At 44.1% G+C, this 23,832-nt stretch overlaps 2 protein-coding genes across 6 annotated transcripts in view; both read left to right on the forward strand.

Annotated features, from left to right (window-relative positions):
• Positions 1 to 12,831, forward strand: part of LOC116503372 (alpha-2-macroglobulin-like) — a 24,828-nt gene extending 11,997 nt beyond the window's left edge. For both annotated transcript variants that reach the window (XM_032209746.1, XM_032209747.1), the window contains exons 6-13: positions 249 to 312; positions 2,344 to 2,489; positions 4,016 to 4,165; positions 4,471 to 4,638; positions 5,856 to 5,919; positions 9,040 to 9,256; positions 11,473 to 11,760; positions 12,704 to 12,831. In XM_032209746.1, coding sequence (XP_032065637.1) covers positions 249 to 312; positions 2,344 to 2,489; positions 4,016 to 4,165; positions 4,471 to 4,638; positions 5,856 to 5,919; positions 9,040 to 9,256; positions 11,473 to 11,760; positions 12,704 to 12,719 — 1,113 coding nt within the window. In that variant the 3' untranslated portion in view covers positions 12,720 to 12,831. The remainder of the gene's footprint in view (positions 1 to 248; positions 313 to 2,343; positions 2,490 to 4,015; positions 4,166 to 4,470; positions 4,639 to 5,855; positions 5,920 to 9,039; positions 9,257 to 11,472; positions 11,761 to 12,703) is intronic.
• LOC116503328 (alpha-2-macroglobulin-like) overlaps positions 1 to 23,832 on the forward strand; it is a 183,234-nt gene that overhangs the window by 141,522 nt on the left and 17,880 nt on the right. The window contains exons 23-26 of one of the 4 annotated variants that reach the window (XM_032209665.1): positions 18,287 to 18,370; positions 19,974 to 20,150; positions 21,926 to 22,007; positions 22,538 to 22,694. The exons of the other annotated variants lie outside the window; for them this stretch is intronic. Of the exons in view, the coding sequence (XP_032065556.1) occupies positions 18,287 to 18,370; positions 19,974 to 20,150; positions 21,926 to 22,007; positions 22,538 to 22,694 (500 nt within the window). The remainder of the gene's footprint in view (positions 1 to 18,286; positions 18,371 to 19,973; positions 20,151 to 21,925; positions 22,008 to 22,537; positions 22,695 to 23,832) is intronic. 4 annotated transcript variants of the gene reach the window in all.

Raw genomic sequence — 23,832 nt, forward strand, 5'->3', positions numbered from 1 at the left:
TCCCTTAAGGCAATCATCAAATCCACCAGATTCCTGATCAACACCATGGGTGAATTATTATTCTATTCTTTTAACCAAAAGGTTAAGCTAGACAATTGCAGCTCCGCAATTCTAGGGGTCCATATATCTAACATGACAGCCAGTGCTTAGAGTTGGAAATCAATCAATCAACTGACCAATCAATCAATCGATCGATCGATCGATTTCTCCAAGGCGTCATTTCTAACAGGATTTTTTTCCTCATGAAGGTCAAGGCTAGGGATAACATCATACGAACAGGGACACACAGTCAATCAGTGGAACAGGAAAAAGGTAAATGTTCTCCCTCCAAATGACCCTCCCCCTCCTGCTTGACAAAAAGCTTCCCAGAAGTTCTTGGGGTGTCTCCATCTATGGGGCTCCAGTTCTCTCTTGCTGAATGCTGGGTGCCTCTTGCATGTCTGAAAAACTCTCTTCCTTTTCCCACTCACAGCTGGGTTCACTATATCTGATTTCACACTAGCAGGGCAAGGGAGGTGGGCACACATAGATTTAAGATTTAAGATTTTAAGATTTAGTTTATTTGTATGCTGCCCTTCTCCGGGAGGGACTCAGGGCGGCGAACAACTCAAAAGGGGAAAAGGGGATACAAACACAATACATGTAATTAAAATACACAAGAGTCATACAGCCATACAAGTCGAGAGGGGAGGGGAACTCATCAACCCCAGGCCTGCCGGCACAGCCAGGTTTTGAAGGCTTTCCGGAAGGCCTGGAGAGAGGTGAGGGTCCAAATCGCCACGGAGAGTTCATTCCAAAGGGCCGGAGCTACTACAGAGAAGGCCCTCCCCCGGGTGGTAGCCAGATGGCATTGGCTGGTAGACGGAACCCAGAGGAGGCCGACCCTGTGCGATCTAACGGGTCTATGGGAGGTAATTGGCAGCAGGCAGTCTCTCAAGTACCCAGGTCCAATACCATGAAGGTCTTTATAAGTTACGACTAGCACTTTGAAGCGTATCCGGAGACCGATCGGTAGCCAGTGCAGCTCATGGAGGATAGGTGTAACGTGGGTGTACCGAGGTGCACCCACAATCGCTCGCGCGGCTGCATTCTGGACGAGTTGTAGTCTCCGAATACTCTTCAAAGGCTGCCCCGTGTAGAGCGCATTGCAGCAGTCCAGTCTTGAGGTCACGAGGGCGTGAGTGACTGTCACGAGTGCCTCCCGGTTCAGGTAGGGGCGCAACTGGTGCACCAGGCGAACCTGGGCAAATGCCCCTCTGGTCACAGCTGACAGGTGATGTTCTAAGGTCAGCTGTGGGTCCAGGAGGACTCCCAAGTTGCGCGCCCTGTCTGAGGGGCGTAAATTTTCACTCCCCAACCTGAGTGATGGAATACTGGCCAAATTCTTGGGAGGGAAACACAACAGCCACTCGGTCTTGTCTGGATTGAGTACAAGCTTGTTAACTTCCATCCAGACCCTGACAGCCTCCAGGCACTGGCACAGCTCTGCCATTGAGTAGAGGAAAGGGATGGTCTCAAGCAGTAGGAACTTCTCCCAAATCTCTGCAGCTGCTTCCTTCACTCTGAGTTTTTGCTGGGCATCGCAGTGAAGCCTCTTTGCAACTACGGTAAAAGGCTGCCCAAATGCCTATGTGCTGTTTCCTCTGGGACAGGCCCTTCTCAGAGACCCACAAAGAGGATTAGGGGCTCAGTCTCTTGTAGTCAGCAGGCTGGCATGCTGGATGTGACTTTGTTTTCAAGGATAACAAAAACATGCAAGGTGGACGAAAGAAGGATAGAGAATGGGATGCAGTTTCCAATCACCTGGTACCCAGAAGGCCCCAAATTCAACCCAGAGTCAAGAAACCCTGGAGAGCCATGGGAAGGCACTACTAACAGCACTGACTCAGGGGTCTTAGCAGCATTTGGGGTTTTTTAGGATGGCAAAGGGTTGAAGGACTCCAGGGCATCTGCCACAGGGCCTGTTTTATGTCCATTGCCCTCCTGTGCAGTGGGAGATGTTACTGGAGGGAGATTCACCTGCTGCTTCATGGATCCATGAAACAAGAAGGACCACCGTCTTGATCATTGCCACCACAAACCTAACATTTATTGTGGAGGAGAAGACAAGCCCTCATAACTGAGAAGAAGACAGCAGCTGAAGTCCTTCAGCTCCTGGTTTTTTAATGATCCATTTTTGACTCACATTTCCCAGCCTGTTGTGGTCGTCCTGGTGAAGTCTGATGTATTTCAACTGGAACTAATTCCATCTACCTACTTACCTACCCATCCATCTATTCATTGAAATGCATATGTCTCTTTCAATCTCTCTATCTCCCTCCACCCGGGACTTTCATCCCTTAGAAGCCAAAGGGGACTTCGTTTTAAGTCTCTTGGTTGATGTCGACAGTGCTCCCAAGATCTCCTTGCTGATCTACACCATTTTGTCCAGTGGAGAACTCGTTGCTGACTCGAGAGACTTCACCGTAGAAAAGTGCTTCTCCAACAAGGTAACATTGTGCATTTTGTGTTGTGCTGTTAAAGAAAGGCAGAATCTTAATGATCCAGAACAGGTCTTCTGTAAGCTGATGCTCCTCCGCTCTATTGATGCTAATATCCACAAAGCCTTCTTTGCTCCTGATCCTTTGATAAAAAAAAGCTCTTGAGTTACGCTTTTTCCGTGACCCGTCAAAACCGCGGAGGACAAAATCGCGCTCGACGAAAGCGCGCATGTGATGTCATCACAGCGTGATGAAAAAAATTAAAAATTGAAATAAAATTAAAATTAAAGCAAGCCGATTCACATAAAGGTAAGGGTTAGGGTTAGGGTTAGGGTTAGGGTTAGGGTTAGGGTTAGGGTTAGGTTAAGGGTTAGGGTTAGGGTTAGGGTTAGGGTTAGGTTAAGGGTTAGGGTTAGGTTTAGAGCGTTAGGGTTACGTTTAGCGTTAGGTTAAGGGTTAGCGTTAGGTTTAGCGTTATGTTAATGGTTAGGTTTAGGGTTAGATTTAGGGTTAGGTTAAGGGTTAGGTTTAGGGTTAGGTTTAGGGTTACGTTTGGGGGGGTTAGGGTAAGGTTTTCGCTTTATTTTTACATTTTTCGATCACAGCGCGATGTTTTCGTTGCGCTGTGATGACGTCAAATGCGCGCTTTCATCGAGCGCGCTTTTGTCCTCCGCGGTTTTGTGGTGGAACCCGCTTTTTCTATCTGCTGGTCCAGGCTGATGTAATCAGTTATGTCCTAGCCAGACCTGTTCCCTTGACTACCGGTATCTCAGTGGGTCATAAATAAATTGCAATGGAAAGAAAACCCCAAACATCGGCTAACCTTAAGCCTTTTTTCTTTTTAACAAATTTGATAGCCTTAATTACATTAATCCTATTCACATCATATAATATATTACAATATAATAACATCGTATATAATACAATCATCTTTCAACTTCTGGTCCTTTCATCTACCTACTAACTGTAACATTCTATTGAAATATGCATAATTATCTCCCCCCCCCTTTCTAATTTCTACCTCTATTCTATATTCTAATATCACAAATCTTATATTGGTAGATACTCTATTTCTATCCTTCATCTCTTGTCCGTTTTAATATTTCAATTAAAACAATATCAATAAATATTTCTTCTTCATGGCTGGATAGGAGGAGAAGCCTCAGATCAGGCAGGAGAGTTTTCACTCTCTGCAATCTAGGAGGCATCCCTCCTTTCTTTATCATTCCTCCAAGGTGACTTTAGCCCTTTAAGGGGCCCCCAATGAAGAGAGTTCAGCCTAGGGTAGCGGAGCCCCGATCCCTATGACTGTATCGCAATGACGCCAAACCGGAAGTCAACTTAAGCCTATTTTGGGGGAGTCAGCCAATCGTTCCATTGAGCCTGTCAAACTGTGGCTTGAGGTTAGTCACAGAGGGCAACTCAAGGTTATAATATGCATGACAAGAAGGATAACTTCATTCCATTCATTTCTCCTTCCATTTTTCCACACCGAGAGGAAATGGCTTTTTCAAAAACCTGGTTTATGTTTACAGGCCAAACTGTGGTTCTCTGATCAAGAAGGTCTCCCCGGACAGAAAGCCCAATTCCATCTTTCAGCTTTCCCTGGTTCCCTCTGTGCCATCCATGCCGTTGACCAGAGTGTCTTTCTCTTGAAACCTGAAGCTGAGCTCTCCTCTGAGAAGGTGAGTTCCAACTGCATTTCATTTGGGGCCCACTGCTCAATCCAGGTGTTTGATTCTGACTGGCTCAAGATTGACTCAGCCATTCCAAGGTTGGTAAAAATGAGGACCCAGATTGTTGGAGGCAATAGGCTGACTCTGTAAGCCACTTAGAGAAGGCTATAAAACACTATGAAGGGTATAAGTCTAAGTGCTATTGTTAAATGCTATTGTTCTTGTACAATCTGTTTCATTGGCTGATAGATTGATGGGCAGGAAGTTCCTCTAGCCCAAATCTCCATCCTCAGTTGCAGCATTTCTGTTTCCAGGTTTACAGCTTCCTTCCCAAAAAAGATCTCATCTTCTCTTCTTCCGTCTTTTTTGATGAAATCAATTTTCATTCCTGTCGTACACAACAACAATTCAGAGCTGGAAACATTGGCGCCGCCCCAGTGCAATTTTTCCCTGGAGATAGGGATTCTTACACCATATTCAGGGTAAGCATCAAAGCTATGATTCCCCACATGGGAGATGTTCTCATTAAGCAAGGAGAAGGGCATAGTAGGTTCTCTGCTGAGCTGAAGTAGACTTCTGGTATCTTCCTGGGCAGATCCATAGAGATATAGTTTCCTTGCAGGAGCCAATCTTGCTTGGTCACCAGGACCAGAGATCTCCCGAACTTTTCATCTCATGCTGGAGCCCATCCTCAGGAAACTAGCACACATTCTGGTAGACAGATGTTCCCTGAAGATGGGCTCCAGCATGAGTCCGAAACCTCAGAAGACAAAATCTCTCATCCTAGTGACTAACTGAAATTGGATCCCGCAACATTATCTTGGGACACGTGTATTTGCTTTCATTCATGATATTCTTTCCTTATTTTCTTAATGGTTTGTCCTTTCTAAATTTGCCCTGGGATTTAATCGGACTTTACAGGTGGCCCTCAATTTATGACCATAATTGAGGCCCAAAATTCTATTGCTGGTGGTGCAGTGATTAGAATGAAGTACTGCAGGCTAACTCACTGCTCACTCCAGGAGTTCGATCCTGACTGGCTCTAGGTTAATTCAGCTTCCATCCTTCCGAGATTGGCAAAATGAGGACACAGATTGTTGGGGGCAAGAGGTTGATTCTGTAAACCTCTCAGAGAGGGCTGAAAAGCACTGTGAAGCGGTATATAATTCTATGTGCTATTGCTATCAGCCAAGAGCTGCCCTCTGTTAAGACAGGCCTGTCAAACTGGAGCTCTGCAGGCCAGATGTGTCACATACAGGCCACGCCTAGCTCAGCTCCACAAAGGCAAAGACATAGTTTACATGAACTTTTAAGAAAACAGAAAAACATGGATATTCAAGAAAAAGATTAAATGAGATGTCCCGGGACGCGATATAGTTTAACAGCTGTGAGATGTCTCTCCCAGTGCTTCTCTGCTGCAGACCCCTCAAAGGATTGGCTTTCTGGCTATAGATGGCTATTGAAGATGCCAATTTCCATCTGTTCCTTGTCTGTCCCTTTAAGTGCCACTCAAATGGACAGCACTATGTACAGAGGATGTACAGAGCATTATGAAAAAAAAATTACTGGAGAGAGTTTGGACAGTAATATATTCCTTGTGATTGGGTGTATTAGATCTTACTGAAAAATAAATATTAATCATTAGTTTTCATGAGCAGAAAGGACTGTTCCTTAATGGCTTTTTTGCTTCATCTGGTAGGACTTCGGCTTGAACATTTTTACCAACACCAGGATACGTATCCCGGAATACTGCCCTGACCGTGGTAAGAACTGGAATAGGGAGAAAATGATAAGGAAATGGATCTTTTACAATCAAGCTACTTTCAGGATTGAGTGCTGGAACTCTTTCATGGATGGAGAAATTTCTCTGTTCCATAGGGGCTGAGGGACTGTTCCTTTGTTGCGAGAATTGGATATGTTTAGTCTAATGAAAAGAAGGACTAGGGTTGACATGACAATGGTCTTCCGATATTTGAGAGGCTGCCAAAGAGAATGGGGGGAGTGGCAACCTATTCTCCAAAGCATCTGAGGGCAGGACAAGAATCAGTGGTTGAGAATTAATCAAGGAGAGGGCCAACCTAGAAATAAGCAGCTCTTTCCTGAGAGAACAATTAACCAGTGGAACCACTTGTGTTCAGAAGTTCTGAGTTCTCCAACACTGAGGATTTTTAAGAAGAGATTGGCCAACAACGTGTCTGAAATGGTATAGGATCTTCTGCTTGAGCAGCAGGTAGAAGACCTCCAAGGTCCCTTCCAGTTCTATTGTTTAATTTTTCCGTACCCTAGAATTCACATGATCTGCACCGTGTCATTGTTACAAATGATGTCACCATGTGGGCAATGCCCCTTACTTTCTCTTGATGCCCAAAAATCCTTTTCCTGAACTCTCTTAAGCAATTGAGAAGAGTCATGGTGGCCCAGTGGTTAGAATGCAGTATTGCAGGCTAATTCTGCTGACTGCCAGCAGTTCAAATCTCACCAGGCTCAAGGCTGATTCAGCTGGTTCCACCACAAAACCGCGGTAGACTAAAGCGCGTGTGACTAAAGCGTGGTGACAAAACCGCACCGTCAAAACCGCGCGACAACAGCGCGCCGACAACAGCGCGCCAATAAAAGCGCGCTATAACATAACCCTAAACCTAACCCTAAACCTAACCCTAAACCTAACCCTAAACCTAACCCTAAACCTAATCCTAAACCTAACCCTAAACCTTACCTTAAGTTAAATCGCGCTTCTGTCGGCGCGCTGTTGTCAGCGCGCTTTTGACATCGCGGTTTTAGCGCTGCGGTGTTGTCGGCGCGCTTTTGACGTTCGCGGTTATGTTGTGCCACGGATTCAGCTTCCATCCTTCCAAGGTTGGTAAAATGAGGATCCAGATTGTTGGGGGCAATAAGATGACTCTGTAAATTGCTTAGAGAGGGCTGTAAAGCACTGTGAAGCGGTATACAAGTCTAAGTGCTATTGCTATTTCTGACTTGTTGAGGACCCAAATCCTGACTTGTACAGAGACATGTACCAGAGGGCAGTGGCAGAAATCAAAACTGTGAATAAATATAAAGCAAAAGATTCTCCTCCCATTGAAACATCAATAGGCTAAAAAAAGCCCACCACTAAGCAAAACATAATTCACAGGGTTAGCATTAAGAAAACCACCCTCAGTAAAATGATATTTGAGAAAAAGTTTTTTTTTTAAAAAAACTTTTTTTAAAAAAAAGGCAAGATGGCAGCCAGACCTGTCTGTGTGAAGCCTTTCTCTTTTTTTATGTATGTCAATTTAAAGAGGTGTGACTTTGATCACCCAATTGCAGCCACCATCTTGTCAGTTTCTGAGTTCCTCCCTCCATCCCTCGCATCAAATTAGGTGCTGGGGTTCAGTGAGGGGAGGAATTGAGAGACTGATATTAATTAGAATGGAATGGAGTAGAACAGAACAGAATACTTCATTTGGTGCAGTGGTTAGGGTGCAGTACTGCAGGCCACTTTAGCTGACCGTGATCTGCAGCTCAGCGGTTCAAATCTCACCGGCTCAAGGTCGACTCAGCCTTCCATCCTTCCGAGGTGGGTGAAATAAGGACCCAGTTTGTTGGGGGTGATATGCTAACTGTAAACCGCTTAGAGAAGGCTGTGGGGGCAAGTTGCTGACTCAATTTGCTAAAAATTTGTAAACCTCTTAGAGGGGGCTGAAAACCTTATGAAGCGGTATATAAGTCTAATTAATAAAATAAATAAATAAATAAATAAATAAATATGATTAGATACACAAGGAATTTGTCTCCGGTATAAAAGCTCTTAATGTATATGCACAGCAACAGAGTAATAATAATCATAATATGTAAAAAGGTTAAATCATGGCAACTGGACCAAAGTTTACTAAACTGAGATGCTTCATTCATCATCCAAATTTAACTTTTTCTGTTAAAGGAAACTTTGGGGTTAGGCATAAAGTCAAAGAGTAATTGAGTAGGACTTTGGTTCAGTTTGCCATAATTTAACCTTTTTATATACTTTTGGCCTGGATAATTGAGTCTTCATTTACTTATTGTGTTTCATTTTGGAGAGAAACCCCTGCAAGAGTTAGTACAATCCAACAATTCTCTGACTCTATGCCTAACCAAAAAATTTCATTTTGATAGAAGGAGTTACTTGGATGAGTAATGAAATGTCTCCATTTAATAAACTTTGGTCTAATTGCCACGATTTAACCTTTTTACCTGGATAATTGAGTCTTCATTTACGTAATAATCGCAATACAATGCCAATAAGAGCCGAGGTGGCGCAGTGGTTAAATGCAGCACTGCAGGCTACTTCAGCTGACTGCAGTTCTGCAGTTCGGCTGTTCAAATCTCACTGGCTCAGGGTTGACTCAGCCTTCCATCCTTCCGAGGTGGGTAAAATGAGGACCCGGATTGTTGTTGGGGGCAATAGGCTGACTCTGTAAACCGCTTAGAGAGGGCTGAAAGCCCTATGAAGTGGTATATAAGTCTAACTGCTATTGCTATTGCTAATAAGAGTGGTCAGTAGAAAAGATGAAAAGGATAATACCACAGCCATAAAACATGAATGAATATACTTAGACATCAAACAACAGTTTTAATTGAGGGGTTGGTGTTAACCATCACAAAGAGGGTGGAGTTTACGGGTAATCTAACAGGTGATGTTTGAACTCTGGTATGGGGTCCCATGAAGCAAAGAAGGTGGAAAGGTTGAGGCTTCCAGTGGTGAAATATTGGACATCGTTTCCCTGTTGCCCAACTGTCTGGAAGCCTTCAGTCATCTGCCATGAATTTATGCAGACCAAGACCCAAACTGGATCTGGGAGGGGAGGGACTAGTATCCTCCGAGTACAGCTCATTAAATGGCTTTCTCTCTCTCTCTCTTACAGTGGTGTCACCGCCAATCAGCTCTGGCATCGGACACATACCTGGAGTTGCTCAAGGTTTCTTTAACCCAGGAAGTGCCTCCGTGCCATTCCATGGAGGTGGTATTGTTGGTGGTGTTCTTTCAGGGCTTCCCATTCCCACTCAGGTTCAGGCTGTCCCTAAAAGGACACCTCGGCGCTTCTTTCCTGAAACGTGGATATGGGACCTGGTTATTATAAAGTAAGTGGATGGCACAGCCTAAGAGATTTCCCTGGAGACCAATTTCTCCAATCTAGGGGGGCTTCCAGGCATGCAGGGCTATAACTCCTCCCTCCCATCATCCCCAATGGCGGGTTTGAGCTGGCTTGGCTGAGCATGAAATCAGTTGTAATCCAATATTTCTGGAAGGCACCAGAAGTCAGCTGCTTAAAATTTGAGTGGGAGGAGTCTGCCTAGAATTCCATCTTCTGTCAGTCTGGCCCCAGCTACTCCCTAGGAAAGAAAGACCCTTGACTCCATAGGTTTTAGGAAAAAAAGGTATTTTTACTAGAGATGCTGAGACAAGCTCTACAGAAAAATTGCACAAAAATTATATATTAAAAGCAATTGCCACTAGGCTCTGTTCCGATATTTTGGGAACTCAGTGCCCAGGTCTGGCATCCTTGAAGCTTGGCATATGGCTCAGTTTGGCACCTCTGTTAGTGTCTATACTACCCAATTTTTCATAGCATCCTTTCACACCTCCAGCACGCTTCCCTTCCCAGATGCCCCCTTCCCTCTGGTTATGGCAGTTGCTAGCAAGCTTCAAAGACTGTGAAGACGAGCAGCTGGCATCTTGATTGTAATACTGATTTTAATAAAAAGTACAGACAGTCCTCAACGTACGACCGCAATTGAGCCCAAAATATATGTTGTTAAGTGAGGAATTTGTTAAGAAGGTCTCTGCAGTTGTTAAATTAGTAACAGGGTTGTTAAGTGAGTCTGGCTTCCCCATTGACTTTGCTTGTCAGAAGGTTGCAGGAGGTGATCACGTGACCCTGGGACACTGCAACAGTTATAAACATGTATCAGTTGCCAAACATTGTTAAGCAAGACATTTCTTAAGTGAATTTTGCCCCATTTTACAACCTTCCTTGCCATCGTTATTACATGAATTCCTTGTTAAGTTAGGAGCCTGGTTGTTGAGCGAATCTGGCCTCCCCATTGACTTTGCTTGATAGAATTTTGCAAAAGGGGATCACATGACCTTGGCACACAGCAGCGGTCATAAGTATGAAACAGTTGCCAAGCACCTGCATTTTCATCCACATGTCAATGAGGAGGCCGCAAAGATTGTAACTTTGAGAAATGGCCGTAAATCACGTTTTTTTCAGTGCCGTTGTAACTTTGAACAGTCACTAAGTGAACTGTTGTAAGTTGAAGACCACCTGTATTATTGTGTAGACATCTGATTCATTGAGGTATTTGGCACAACGGCTCTGGGACTGAGTAGTGGGATTCAGCCAGTTCGCACTACTTCGGGAGAACCGGTTGGTAACTTTCTAAGCAGTTTGGTGAACTGGTTGTTGGAGGAAATCATTAGGGCAGAGAACTGGTTGTTAAATTATTTGAATCCCACCACTGAACTGAGCAATCTTTTATGCTGTCTCCCCCCCCCCCCCAAAAAGTATGGTTAGTACTACATTTATAATCCTAACTGAGCCTGGAATTAAGGTCATAAGTCATTGCAGTTATAAATTGAAGTACAGTGACCTGGCCCTGAATTTTTTTTTGTTTTGCAATGGGTCATTAAACAAATACCATGGTTGTTAAGCAAATCCTTTTTTCCCCAATGGGGAGTTGCTTGCTGGTGACCAGAAGTAAATACCAGAAAGCAGCAAAAAAAAAAAAACCCACTGCAAATCTCAGTCATGTGACCACAGGAGGCTGCAAAATGTGATCACGAGATTGGTGTGTGTCTGCGTAGCCATCCTAACTTTGAAAAGGTGTAACTTTGGGGTGTGGGACACCATAATAACTTCAAGCGATTGTTAAGCGGTTCCTTGCAATCAATGTGAGCGATTATCCCGTATCGCCTTGATGGAGTTCATTGCAAGGAGTGACTGAGGACCACAACTGAGTCCAACATTTCTCTTGCTAAGCGAGACAGTTAAGTGAATTTTGTCCCATTTTACAACTTGTTAGTTAGTGACAGGGTTGTTAAGTGAATCTGGCTTCCCCGTTGACTGTGCTTGTCTGAAGGTCACGAAAGGGGAATATGAGCCAATTGTGAAGTGTCCAGATTTTGATCCCGTGACCATGAGGTGGTAGCAATGGTCATAAGCATGAAAAATGGCCATAAGTCACTTTTTTCAGTGCTGTTGTAACGTGGAATGGTTGGTAAACAAACGGTTGTAAGTCGAGGACTATCAGTAGTGGACTGCTTCCCTCACTTCCTATTCTCTTGTGTCCTTCAGTGGTTCTCAAGGAAATAGCCATTCTCAAGTCCATAGTTCTAGTAGAAAGAGTGATGCATCTGAAGAATCCGAAGAGATTGCTGTTCCTGTGACCATCCCGGACACCATCACCGAATGGAAAGCTGGAGCTTTCTGTCTTTCAGCAGACACAGGCTTTGGCCTGGCCCAGCCCACTTCTCTAAAGGCCTTCCAGCCGTTCTTCATTGAACTCACCTTGCCGTACTCTGTGGTGCGAGGAGAAGCCTTCCCACTCAAGGCTACCGTCTTCTCCTACCTGACTTACTGCATGTGAGATCCTTTTGTGCTCTTGAAATTGCTTGGTCCTCTTTCTCTGCCCAAGTCTATTTGCTCCGATTCAGAACAACAGAATAACAGGGTTGGAAGACACCTTGAAGATCTTCTAGGCCAAGCCCCTTCTTCTAGCAGGAACCTAGATCATTCTGGACAAATGCCTCTCCAGTCACTTCTTTAAAAAACTCCAGTGATGGAGCACCCACAATTTCTGGAGGCAGACTATTCCACTGATGGTTCTTGTTCTCAGGCAATTTCTTCTTATTCTAGGTTGCTTCTCCCCTTGATTAGTTTCCATCAATTGTTCCTTGTTCTGCCTTCAGGTCCTCAATTCTTAACTGTCCATTGTTTTCCTCCCCCCCGCCCCCACCAGTGAGACTGGTCTGTCAGGGCAATTTGTGTACCAAAATATGGGATGGAGCATATTGTTTCCACTCTCATCTTTCAGCCCCAATCCAGGAGCCTTCGTAGGCAGTTGCTTTTGTGAAAAACTATTTTTGCGTTGAATTTATATTTACTAACAAAGAAATAAAGGAAGACTACTGTAGATCTATTTCAAGCTATTTAGCTGTCATCAGCTAGCCATACCCTTCTGGGATTCGAAGTAGCCTGGGTTTGAATCCCAGAAGGATATGGCTAGCTGATGAGAGCTAAACAGCTTGAAATAGATTTATACTAATCTCCTTTTATTTCTTTGTCGGTAAATATAAATTGTCCATTGTTTGCATTCAAGGTCTCAAAACCGCCTGAAATGATAGTATGACCATTGTGCAGGCTCCCCGTGGGATCCCCAATGTTGCTGAAGACACCATGTTTTCAGGGCCTTTTTGAAAGGCTCACAGGGGCCTCATGGGAAATGATGATTATGAGCTTTTTCTCTGCACTGCAGGGGGAGATGGGTAGCTTCCCCATTGAATTATTTTTCTTTCCAAATGGACAGGTCAGAATATCTCTGACTCCTTCGGATGACTTTGAGGCATTTCCTATGGAGAAGATGGAGGATTCCTATTGTATCTGTGCAAACGGAAGACAAACGGTGTCATGGATGATGACCCCTAAAATTCTAGGTAAGCGGCAACTCTAATAGTGGAGCCATTACTTAGAAGATGATCTTTTCCCTCCAGGTGTAAAGTAAATCAAGGAGCAGAGTTTTAATTATATCATTTCCTCCTAAGGATTGTAATGCATGTGAGAAAGACCTTGGGAGACTGGGCAAAGAGACACTGCCTAGGGTATGGTCAGCTAGGAGACTGCATCACCCACAGGTGTACAGAAGGCAGGGCAAGAGACTCAGAAGGGATCCTCTCTAGTTTCTTGGGCTGTAAAGTGGGAGATCTATACTAGATTCTACGTACAAGATTCTACTAATGTAAATTTACAATGAAATAGAATTAGTGCATCAGGTTGTGTTTCCTGTCTGATCCACCTAGTAAGGCTGACATGGGTCTTACAAGTCTGAAAGTTCAATTCTCCCGCTGTCTCCTTTACAACCCGAGAAACTAGGGAGGGTCTCTTCTCATCCTCTTGCATCTCCCCACTATCCAGCTGTAGGCTCTGCTGTTCCATACTTGAGGCGGGGTCTCTGTGCCCAATCTACAATATAAAGGTAGCATATTGTAATGAGGTGAGCCATTTTTGTTCCAGGGGAGATAAACCTCAAAGCAAGCGCAGAGGCCGTGACCTCAAATCAGCTCTGTGGAAATGAAGTAGTGGAGGTGCCCAACATTGGAAACAAAGACACAGTGATCAAGTCATTAATGATTGAGGTATGTGGGATGCTTTAAACCCAGGCTGGGTAATGAGGGGACACAGACGTCTGGGTAAAGCGGTAGTGGATATCTGTACTAAAATGTCAGAGATGATTCTGAGGAAAATACCAACAGCCAACAATTTATCCCAGTTAGTAGAATTTCCCAGATCAAGAAAAGAAGCTGTGAGATTACCAGAGGTGGGTTCCTACCAGTTCGCACCTATTCGGTAGAATCAGTTCGTCAAATCTACCGAACCGGTTAGAAGAGGTTCTACCAGTGGACCCGGAAAGCAGGCCACACCTACAGAAGAGGTTCCAAAAATTTTTGAAACCCACTACTGCCACACACACACACACACACACACACACACACATACACAGACACAGACAGACAGACAGACAGACTGACACAGAGAGAAAGAGAAAGAAAGGAAGAAATAAATAAATAAAAAAAGAAAAAAGAAAGAGTGAGAGAGAGATAAAAGAAAAAAGAAAAAAGGGACAGAGAGACAAAAGGAAGGAAAGAGAGAGAGAGAGAGAGAGAGAGAGAACGCATGGCCGGCAAGCCACTCCCACCAGGTCACATGGCCGGCAAGCCACTCCCACAAAGGAGGCCACACCCACAGAGTAGGTTCCAAAATTTTTTGAAACCCACCACTGGAGATTACCTATCTGAGCTCTGGAGTGCTGCTCCTTGGGAGGAGTCTTATCTCTCCCCCCGCTTTCTTCTCCTTTGGATTATGAATTTTACAATAGAAAAATTGGCTACTATAAGAAAGGCAACCAAAGGACAGAAATTACCACAACAAAAAGGGGTTCTTTTTAGAAAGCCAGCAAATGACAGAAAAAATGGATTAGTTGAGACTTTACATAAAAAGTTTGAGGAATTAAGAAGGGTATATCTTTATCAGTTAACAGGAAATTGACTAACTTAAGAAAGGGAATGGAGGAGACATTTGCAATGATTGGGAAAAAAAGGTGCCTAAAAAACTAAAGCAGAGGTGTCAAACTCAAGGCCTGTGGGGCCACCCTGGAAACAGCAAAGGATGGTCCATGGTGCCTCTGTCAGTAAAAATGGAGCTCACAACGGCCATACACAGCCCTCCCGAGCTCCATTTTTGCTGGCAGGGTGTTGCAGGAGGCCATTGCAGCTGAAAATTGAGGTCCCAAGGGCCACAAGAGGCCCTCCCAAGCTCTGTTTTCACTGGCAGAGGGTTGCAGGAGGCTGTTGCAGCTGAAAATGGAGGTCGCAAAAACCACAAGCGGCTCTCCTCGATGGGCCAGGATGGACGTAGCTAGAGTGGGCATGGCCTGCTCAACATCACTCGTGTCAGGGGCGCCTGTGGTGACCTGAGGGCTCTGCCAGGGAAAATGGGCTCTTGAGCTCCATTTTCGGCTGTGATAGCATCCTTGCAACTCTTTGCCAGCAAAAACAGAGCTCATGCATGAGGAGACAACGCCCGCAAGGGTTGCGGGGGTCCCTTCAACCAGCGGTCCACTTTGCGATCCAATTCCTGAGACTGCTCCCCAATAAGACACGAAGGCTGCTGTCTGGACAAAGTGGCAATTTCTGTTTCTCCAGAATGCCTTTTTATTAGAAGAAAGCTAATCACAACGTCATCAGAAAGGAATGTATCAAAGGACATATATAATCAACAAATGCCATAAGTAAACTAACAAGAAAGTTCACAGTATTCTACAAATCACATCCTGGCAAAGGGAGGTATTCTACAAATCACATCCTGGCAAAGGGAGGGCAGGAGGGGGAACAAAGGATTTACAGCTGAATGGCATTGAGCTGTAAATCACAGCAGGGAGTAACAGGTTTTTTGTTACATGAGGCTTGCACAGTAAATTAGGTCAGAGAAGATATCTTTTTGGTGCGAGGTCTTTTCATCTCTGTGTGTTTGTATTTCAGATAACAGAGGTTGCTTTTCACATAAACACTCGAAATGAATTCCAACACTCTGGTTATTTTCAGAGCTGTCTTTTTCTGATTTTCCTCAGGGCTGTTTTCTTTGATATGGCTTTTGGCAAATGTTCACTAGGATTCTTAATTCAGATAGCTTTATTCTATCCTTTTTGATCCTTAGCTAATTCACCTAGCCTGTTATGGACAGCCCTGGCTCCTACACATGCAGGCTGTCTGTGGCCCTCACAAACTCCATTTTCACTGGCAGAGTCCTTCGCTGTTTCCGGGGTGGCCCCATGGGCCAATTTTAGCACCCCACAGGCCAGATCCACTCCCCAGGCCTTGAGTTTGACACCCCTGATCTACAGCAAGATTAATGTAGGCACAATGATGGAAAGAGCCAAGGTGGCGCAGTGGTTAGGGGGCAGTACTGCAGGCCACTTCAGCTGACTGTTATCTGCAGTTCAGCGGTTCTAATCTCACCAGCTCAAGGTTGACTCAGCCTTCCATCCTTCCGAGGTGGGTGAAATGAGGACCCAGACTGTGGGGGTGATATGCTGACTCTGTAAACCACTTAGAGAGGGCTGAAAGCCCTATGAAGCGGTATATAAGTCTAACTGCTATTGCTATTGCTATTGCTAACCTAATGAAACTCCCACAGTGGAGAAAAGGATTTTGAAAATATCCAAATTTGCTCTTTGAGTAGAGAGAGAAAAAACAATAAAAACCTTTTTGAAAGACTGGAGACCTCACATGGACTTTTTGCCGTAAGAAAAAAAAATTGTCATAATTTATGGTTTTGAGGACTGTAGATGTGGACTAAGTGAAGGGTTGAAGGAATTTGTATAGTAACTAAGAGGGAGGGAAGGATATAACATTTCTCCATCAGTCTAAAAGCCCAAACTAACATTCGTTTCCTAGTCACATGGATGAGACAGTGAAGATTTAGATATAAAAGGAGATAGCTGACTAACTTAATACGATTCAAATAACAACTCAAACAAACATTATACAAAAACTGAGGGACAAATGAGAGTAGAAATGTATTAAAGGTGAGAATTCACCGTTGAGCAACTCTGCTAGACTACAACGTTGGAAAAACTTGAAAAGCTGATAGGTAATCCGCTATAACTACCTGCATGGAATTAGCAACCTAGTTCCATTCTAGGTAAGGCGAGATGAGCAATGGGAGATGAAAATATCTCTTCATCTCGCATTCTGTAAATCTTGCCTTTTTTAAACAAGGAAAGAAAAAGAAAATCAGGTCGTCCTCAGTAGAGGAGAATATGCAAATGCAACAACGGTTAGAGTGGAGGGAGGGAGGGGTAGAAGGAAAGACAGGAAGGAGAGGAGAAAGGAGAGAAATAGGAGAAAGGGAAAGGCAGAGGAAGAATGGGAGGGAATGTAAGAGTAGGAAAGAGGGGAGGTTTCGGAGGAAGGGGGGAAGGTTAAAAGGGAGGAAGAGTAAGGAGAGAAGGGAAAGGAGAGGTGGAAAGAAGGAAAGAGAGTAGAAAGAGAAGAAAGTGGGGGAGGAAGGAGGGAGGGAAGCAGGGAGGGAAGCAAGGAGGGAAGGAGGGAGGGAAGGAAGGAGAGAAGGAGGGAAGAAAGGAAGGAAGGAGGGAAGAAAGGAGGGAATCTAAGAGAAAAGAAAGAAACGAAGGAGGGAAGGAGGGAAGGAAGGAGGGAATGTATGAGAGAAAGAAGGGGGGAAGGAGAGAGGAAAGGGAGGGGGAAGGGAAGGAGAAAAGGAGAAAAGAAAGGAGGGAAGGAAGGAGGGAAGGAGAGAAGGAGGGAGGGTAGGAAGGGGAGTGGCAGAGAAGAAACGAGGGAAGGAAAGAGGGAGGGAGGGAAGAAGATGCCTAACTTTTGATAACTTTTGATGTCTATAACGATGTTGTTATTATGGAAATGTCTCGAAACATAGTCAAATGTAAAGCAAAACAGTGGCGGATGTTGTATTGTCTTTTGCAATCCATTGGCTGTTGTATTTTTCTTTGACTAATAAAAGATAATTAAAAAAAAAAAAACTTTACTTTCCTTCAAGGGACCAAGCAAGTAGATCTTTATGGGGCTGATCAATACAACTGAAAACAGAAATTTCATTTGCAATAGTGGTGAACATCTGTAACTCAGGTGTATAATGAGGATGAATGTTCGTTCTCTGAGCTTCTGGGTTGGTTTCCGAATGTTTCGTTACCAGGCTAGGTAATAAAATTACCAAACTCCCCTAAACTCCACTGAAGATGTTATGTAGCCTGGTAATGAAAAGTTCGGAAACCAACCCACAAGCTCGGAGAACGAACCTTCACCCTCAGAAATTACCTTGTTCGGAAACAACACAAAGCAATTCTGTGTTGAGCTATCCAGTGATATGAATTCTAAATGCTCCTCTTGATGGTTCATCTCTCTCGTTACTTGTTTCAACTGCATTTCCTCTTGGTGCTTGCCTACTTAACTCAGACGTTATGTCCACAGCGATTTTTCTAAGTGACTCTAACACTCTCCATTTTTCCTTCCCTTTCTTTTCTGCTGAAGCCTGAAGGGATCGAGAAAGAAGTGGTGTTCAACTCTCTTCTCTGTGCACCTGGTACGTTGCCCTTGTAGACACAGATCTTAACTTACTCTAAATGCTCTTTTCAAAAAGAATATCACCACCTCCCTAACCCAAACATTCATGAAAGCTTAGATGAGAGGAAGGAGTGGGGGAAGGATATAAATATTGGAAGTGGTCTCTTGAACAATTTGATTCCTGCCAAAATCCCTATTGCAGCTTAACTTTCTAAGCAGAATGTATACCAAGAGTCCAGTTAGAATAGCATTGCCAGGGACACCATGATCTAACTTCCGCTTCTCTTTTATAGGAGAACCCGAGTCCAAATCTTTTCCTCTGACGTTACCGGAGAATGTTGTAGAAGGCTCAGCCAAGGCCTCCTTTTGTGTGCTGGGTAAGTGAGATTCCGTGCTACACATTTTGGAAACTATTTCTGTCCTTACCACATAAGGTCCCTGAGTCAGTCTGGAAGCTGCTCCAATTCCATAGATAAGTAGTCCTTGACTTACCATTTCAAGAGGCAACTGGACTTTCTGGTTTTTCTTTGAAGATGTTTTGCTTCTCATTTAAGAAACTTCTTTAGCTCCGACTGGATGGTGTGGAATGGAAGGATTTATACTCCTTGCAGACAGCTGGTCATTTGCATCCTTTTAGCAGGACGTTAAGATCACTTGGAGGTTTATCTGTGTCCTCAGTGTCACCTGAGTGGTGCAAATTGGTGTGGAGCCTCCTTGGAACTGTTGAAAGGCCTGTGTTGTAGATTGGAGATAGATAACGTCATATCCCTCCCTCTCTATTGAGAGTGGACTATTCAATTTTGATACAGATGGCCTTTTTGATCCCTCTTTCAAACCAGCGGTCCTCTCTGTCCAAAATATGGACTTTTCTGTCTTCAAAAGAGTGGTGCGTGTCTTTTAAATGCAGGTGGACTGCTGAAAATAGCCCTGATGTGTTTGTTTCCCCATATTGGGCCACGTGTTTATCAAAATTCAAATGCTTGGCAACTGACTCATATTTATGACGGTTGCAGTGTCCTGGGGTCATGTGATCAGCTTCTGTGACCTTCTGACAAACAAAGTCAATGAGGAAGCCAGGTTCACTTAACAATCATGTTACTAATTTAAGAATTGCAGTGATTCAGTTCTTAACAACTGTGGCAAGAAACTATCACGCTTAGCAATGGAAATTTGGGGCTCAATTGTGATCATGAGCTGAGGATTATCCATATGATCCCTGGCTGACAGTTTTCCATTAAGCCTGGGCTGAGTGCTCTCTAAGCCAACCGCTGGCACTGATTCACTTAACAATGGTGGCAAGAAATATCATAAAAAGGGCATAGTTCACTTAGGTCAGCAACATATATTTTGGGCTCAGTTATGGTTGTAAGTTGAAAACTACCTGTATTCCAGCATGTTAGATAGTCACTGCAGTTGGCAGTTTGGGAGCATTAGGTTAAATGTAAGAATCTGCCTCAGCTACCTCTTCAGGAAAGCATAACTCTTGAAACAATTGGCATTCTGAAAGGAACTTTTAGGGGGAGAAAGTGTTTGCAGAGAGGTCAGGTGAAATCTGAAGTTCCCATGCAAAGCATTAAGATATTCTTCCCATTCAAATCCCACTACAATGGTCCCTGGACCACTAGTAGCCAATAAAGTGTCTCCAAAGTGTTTTGAGAACTCTGAGGTGTTACTTTGATAATGGTTCATCCAAAGGATGCAGTGACCTTGGTAACAGGCGACAGTTGGCTTGGAGGCATCTATCACGTTGACTTGGTCCCTCTCCCTAAATCCCATGTGATTACAGCAAAAGCAAGCAAAGAATCTTGCCCCAGATGGCAATTTTCTCCCCCTTGGAATGGCAACGTTCTAGAAGGGACTTGATACTAAGATTGCAAGAAAATTGCAAAAATTCTCTGGGTATTCAAACAGTGAGGGGGGGGGGGAATCAAAGTTGGCAAGATCCTCTCCATCATATGGCCTCTTCTTTCCCTTTCTCAGGAGACATTTTAGGAGGAGCGATAAAGAATCTCAATCAGCTTCTCAAGATGCCCTACGGCTGTGGGGAGCAAAACATGGCCCTCTTTGCCCCCAATATCTACATCCTGAAATATCTCAATAACACTGGACAACTGACGGAGGAGATCAAAGCCAAGGCTGTCGGATACCTAGAGGCTGGTGAGAAGCATCCCACGGGAATTTTCCTCTCACTTTTTACCTGCTGCAGTTGGGAACTTTCAAAGGCTCAATCGACAAATCAGTCACTGGTATTGATACAGGAGGTTGTAAATTCAACAGATTAGGCTGACTGAGACACTTGGAACCTTTCCGGATGTTGGGAACAAGAGACATTAGTAATATAGAGAACCAGTTTGGGTATCTCCACTCCTGCGTGCACTCCTGGCCCCACAATAGCTGGCCAGGGGGGTCACGTGAGAATGTTAATGTTTAATAAATTTATATGCCGCCCAATCCCGAAGGACTCCGGGTGGCTTACATAAAAACAATTTAAAAGAGTACTAAAAAAATTTTTAAAAAAGAAAGACAAGGCAAGTTAAAAGACACAACATGCACTCAACCTTAGTGGGGCTGGACCTCATTCAAGAGGTCAACAGCCCCAGGCCTGCCGGAAAAGCCAGGTCTTAATAGACTTTTGGAAGGCCGCGAGAGTGGGGAGGATCCGGATCTCTGGGGGTAGATCATTCCATAGGGCCAGGGCAGCTACAGAGAAGGCCCTTCCCTGAGGAGCCGCCAGACGACATTGTCTAGTCGACGGCACCCAGAGAAGGCCCATCCTGTGAGATCTTATTGGACGCTGGGAGGTATGTGGCAGAAGACGGTCTTGTAGATATCCAGGTCCTAAGCCATGTAGGGCTATAAAGGTAATAACCAGCAACTTGAAGCGTGTTCGGAGACCGATCGGGAGCCAGTGCAGCTCGCGGAGGATGGATGTAACATGGGTCTATCTCGGTACACCCAATATCGCTCGCGTAGCTGCGTTCTGGACCAGTTGTAGTCTCTGAACACTTTTCAGGGGCAGCCCCATGTAGAGAAGGAGGGTTGTCTTCAGGGAAGCAACCACTGTGGCTTGTGCTCACTCCTCAGCTGTGGGCCTGTCCCCCTTTCTGTCGTACCCTCCTCCTGGATCCCATTCCCACCCCATCAGCCCTCATGTTAGAATGGTTGGCATTGGCCACGGCTGGGTTGGGCCAGTGTCTCGGGGTGGAGAGCAGGTCATATGACCACATTGGCAGGGAGCTTCAGGAGAGGGGTCAAAAGGCTCCAGAGCCACGGGTTGCCGACACCCACCCTAGGGAGGTGGGACCCAGAAGAAGGGCCTTCTCCGTGGTCTCTCTCTCTCTCTCTCTCTGGAACATCATTGCCCCAAACATTAGAATGGCCCCCACTCTAATACTCATCAAGAAGGTGCTGGAGATCTGGTTCTGCCAGCAGGCCTGGGGAACCCAGAGCAGGATGGAGTCCATTAAATGGCTTGTGTGATCTGTTGTCGCTGGGACGAGGGGCGATTTTATAATATCATATTATTTATTTGATTCTTTTTTATTAATTTTATAGTTATAAACGAGGTTTTATATTCTGTAAGCTGCCTTGAGTCGCCATGGGTGAATAGGCAGCAATATAAATTCAATAAATCAATGAATAAAAATTATAAACAAACAAACAAAATGTGTAAAAATTAGGAACATTGAACATTAAGCACCCAGTTGCCAAAGGCCGGTGTCCAAGAGCTCATAAAGGGAACTTTTGAAAGAGGTTAGTGAAGCCAACTGAATAATATTTCCAAATGTGATTTGGAGATTCAAAGCCAGTTTGGCTCAATTTCCAAGTCAAACTGACTATTCGAAATGAATCACAACTTGAAGGAAATATTTCACGGGTTTAGAAACACACAGGCTGCTCTGCTCCCTTCTAATTTTCCTCTTTTACTTCAGGCTATCAAAGGCAACTGAACTACAAGCATCCCGATGGTTCTTACAGCACTTTTGGAAAAGGTTCAGAGGAAGGGAACACTTGGTAAGATTTCTTTGCTCGTAAGGCTGTGTTTATCAAAATTTCTGCAATGATGGATTAACCAAATCGACATTCAGAAAATTCAGGAGCCATAAAGAGAATATTAGTAGCTCAGGGTTGACATAAAGGAACCTTGAGGCTCTCTGAGCTTGCTTGTTTTTCTTACAGACGTTTTATTACCCTGACCAGGTAACATCATCAGTACTGGCAAGGTGTGTTGTTTGCTGTCAGTTTATATTCTGGTATCTTGCCTGTCTTTGTGGGTGGGAGCAGTCTTAGAGATTGAAGAGAAACATGGTAACCATATCAAGTGGTGGCATACTCAGAATAGTTTAAAAAATGAAGATAACTGTGCAACCACCACATTGCTGGTGAAAACGGGGGCTTTGATTGCCCCGTTATAGCTGCCTTTCTAACTTTCTTGATGCCTTCTTTCAATGGGTTCTTCAATCCCAAGAGGGCCAAAGATTGTAAGATCTTGGGAACTAGAAAAAGAAAAATGAGGTTCTCCTGTGCTCTGGACTGTCTTTCAGGTTGACGGCCTTCGTGCTGAAATCTTTTGCTCAGGCGAGATCCATAATCTTTGTGGAAGACAAGCACATCAACGACGCTCAGAACTTCCTGACACAGCAGCAGGAGAATACTGGATGCTTTCGGAGCACTGGGTCTCTTTTTAACAATGCCCTCAAGGTACAAGAAGTGGGCAGGGAAAAAGGGAGACAAGTCTTTGGAAATGAGAGTTGGGTGTCAGGATTCCAAAAGATGCCCTAATTGATTCATGAGCCTTGAGTCAAATTTCAAAAGAAAACCAGTCATTTATTAGGAGCATTTTGGCAATACCTTTTTTTGTAGTCAGATCTGAGCCTCATTTGAATTATAGCTGAACTTTACCCCTATTCCTTCCCTCCTTTCAGTCTGTATCATAAATCACATTCTCCAATGAGGTGCACTCCCACAAGCCTGCTATAGTAATCTGAGATCCGACTCTAGCCGAAGGTATGCGTAGAACGCGCTCCCACAGTTTCCTCACCATGGAAACTTTATGAGTTGACATTGGCTATATTGGGAATACTTGACTTGTAACCACAATTGGACTGAAATTTTGGACCTTAAATATTATAATCATTTAAGCAAGGCATCACATGATCAAACTGATTTTACAACCATTTTTACTGTACTTGTTAAACAAATTACTATAGTTGTTAAACCAGACTAGTATAGTCTGGTTTCCACGATTCACTTTTTTTGTCTGAAATTGGCCAGGAAGGTTGCATATTGTGATCACACAAGACTTTGCAACTGTTGTAAATACAGTTGCCAAGTACCCAAATTGAAATGGTGGGGTGAGTGATATGAGTCGTAATTTTGAGGATGCACTGAAAGCCGGTTTCTCCAAGGCTGTTGCAACTTTGGACCATCATTAAGTGAATGAGCTCAAGGAGGAATGTGAATTGAAGATACAGATTGAGTTGGTTTGGCCATATAGAGAATGATTGGGAATTACTCTGGATTTCTAATATGGAAGAAAATATGGAACTATCTTTCTGTTTATGAACTAGGACATTATTGACAAAACAGAAAGATTTGTGAATATTCAGTAGTCAGGATTTAATGTTTTACACAAAAAACAGACAGATATGTGCAGCATCCATGTGCATTAGCTATGCACTTTGGGATGAGAACACTTCAAATGGTGCCGGAGTTTGAATGGATTGCCAGAAAAATTACAGACTACAAAACCATTTGCGCTTCTGTTTGAGATGCAGACAGTACAGATTCAGCCTCAACTGTCTGGGCCTGCCTTCAACAGTGAATGGACACAGGACAC

This window comes from Thamnophis elegans, chromosome 2 (genome assembly GCF_009769535.1).
Source record: "Thamnophis elegans isolate rThaEle1 chromosome 2, rThaEle1.pri, whole genome shotgun sequence".
Classification (NCBI taxonomy): domain Eukaryota; kingdom Metazoa; phylum Chordata; class Lepidosauria; order Squamata; family Colubridae; genus Thamnophis; species Thamnophis elegans.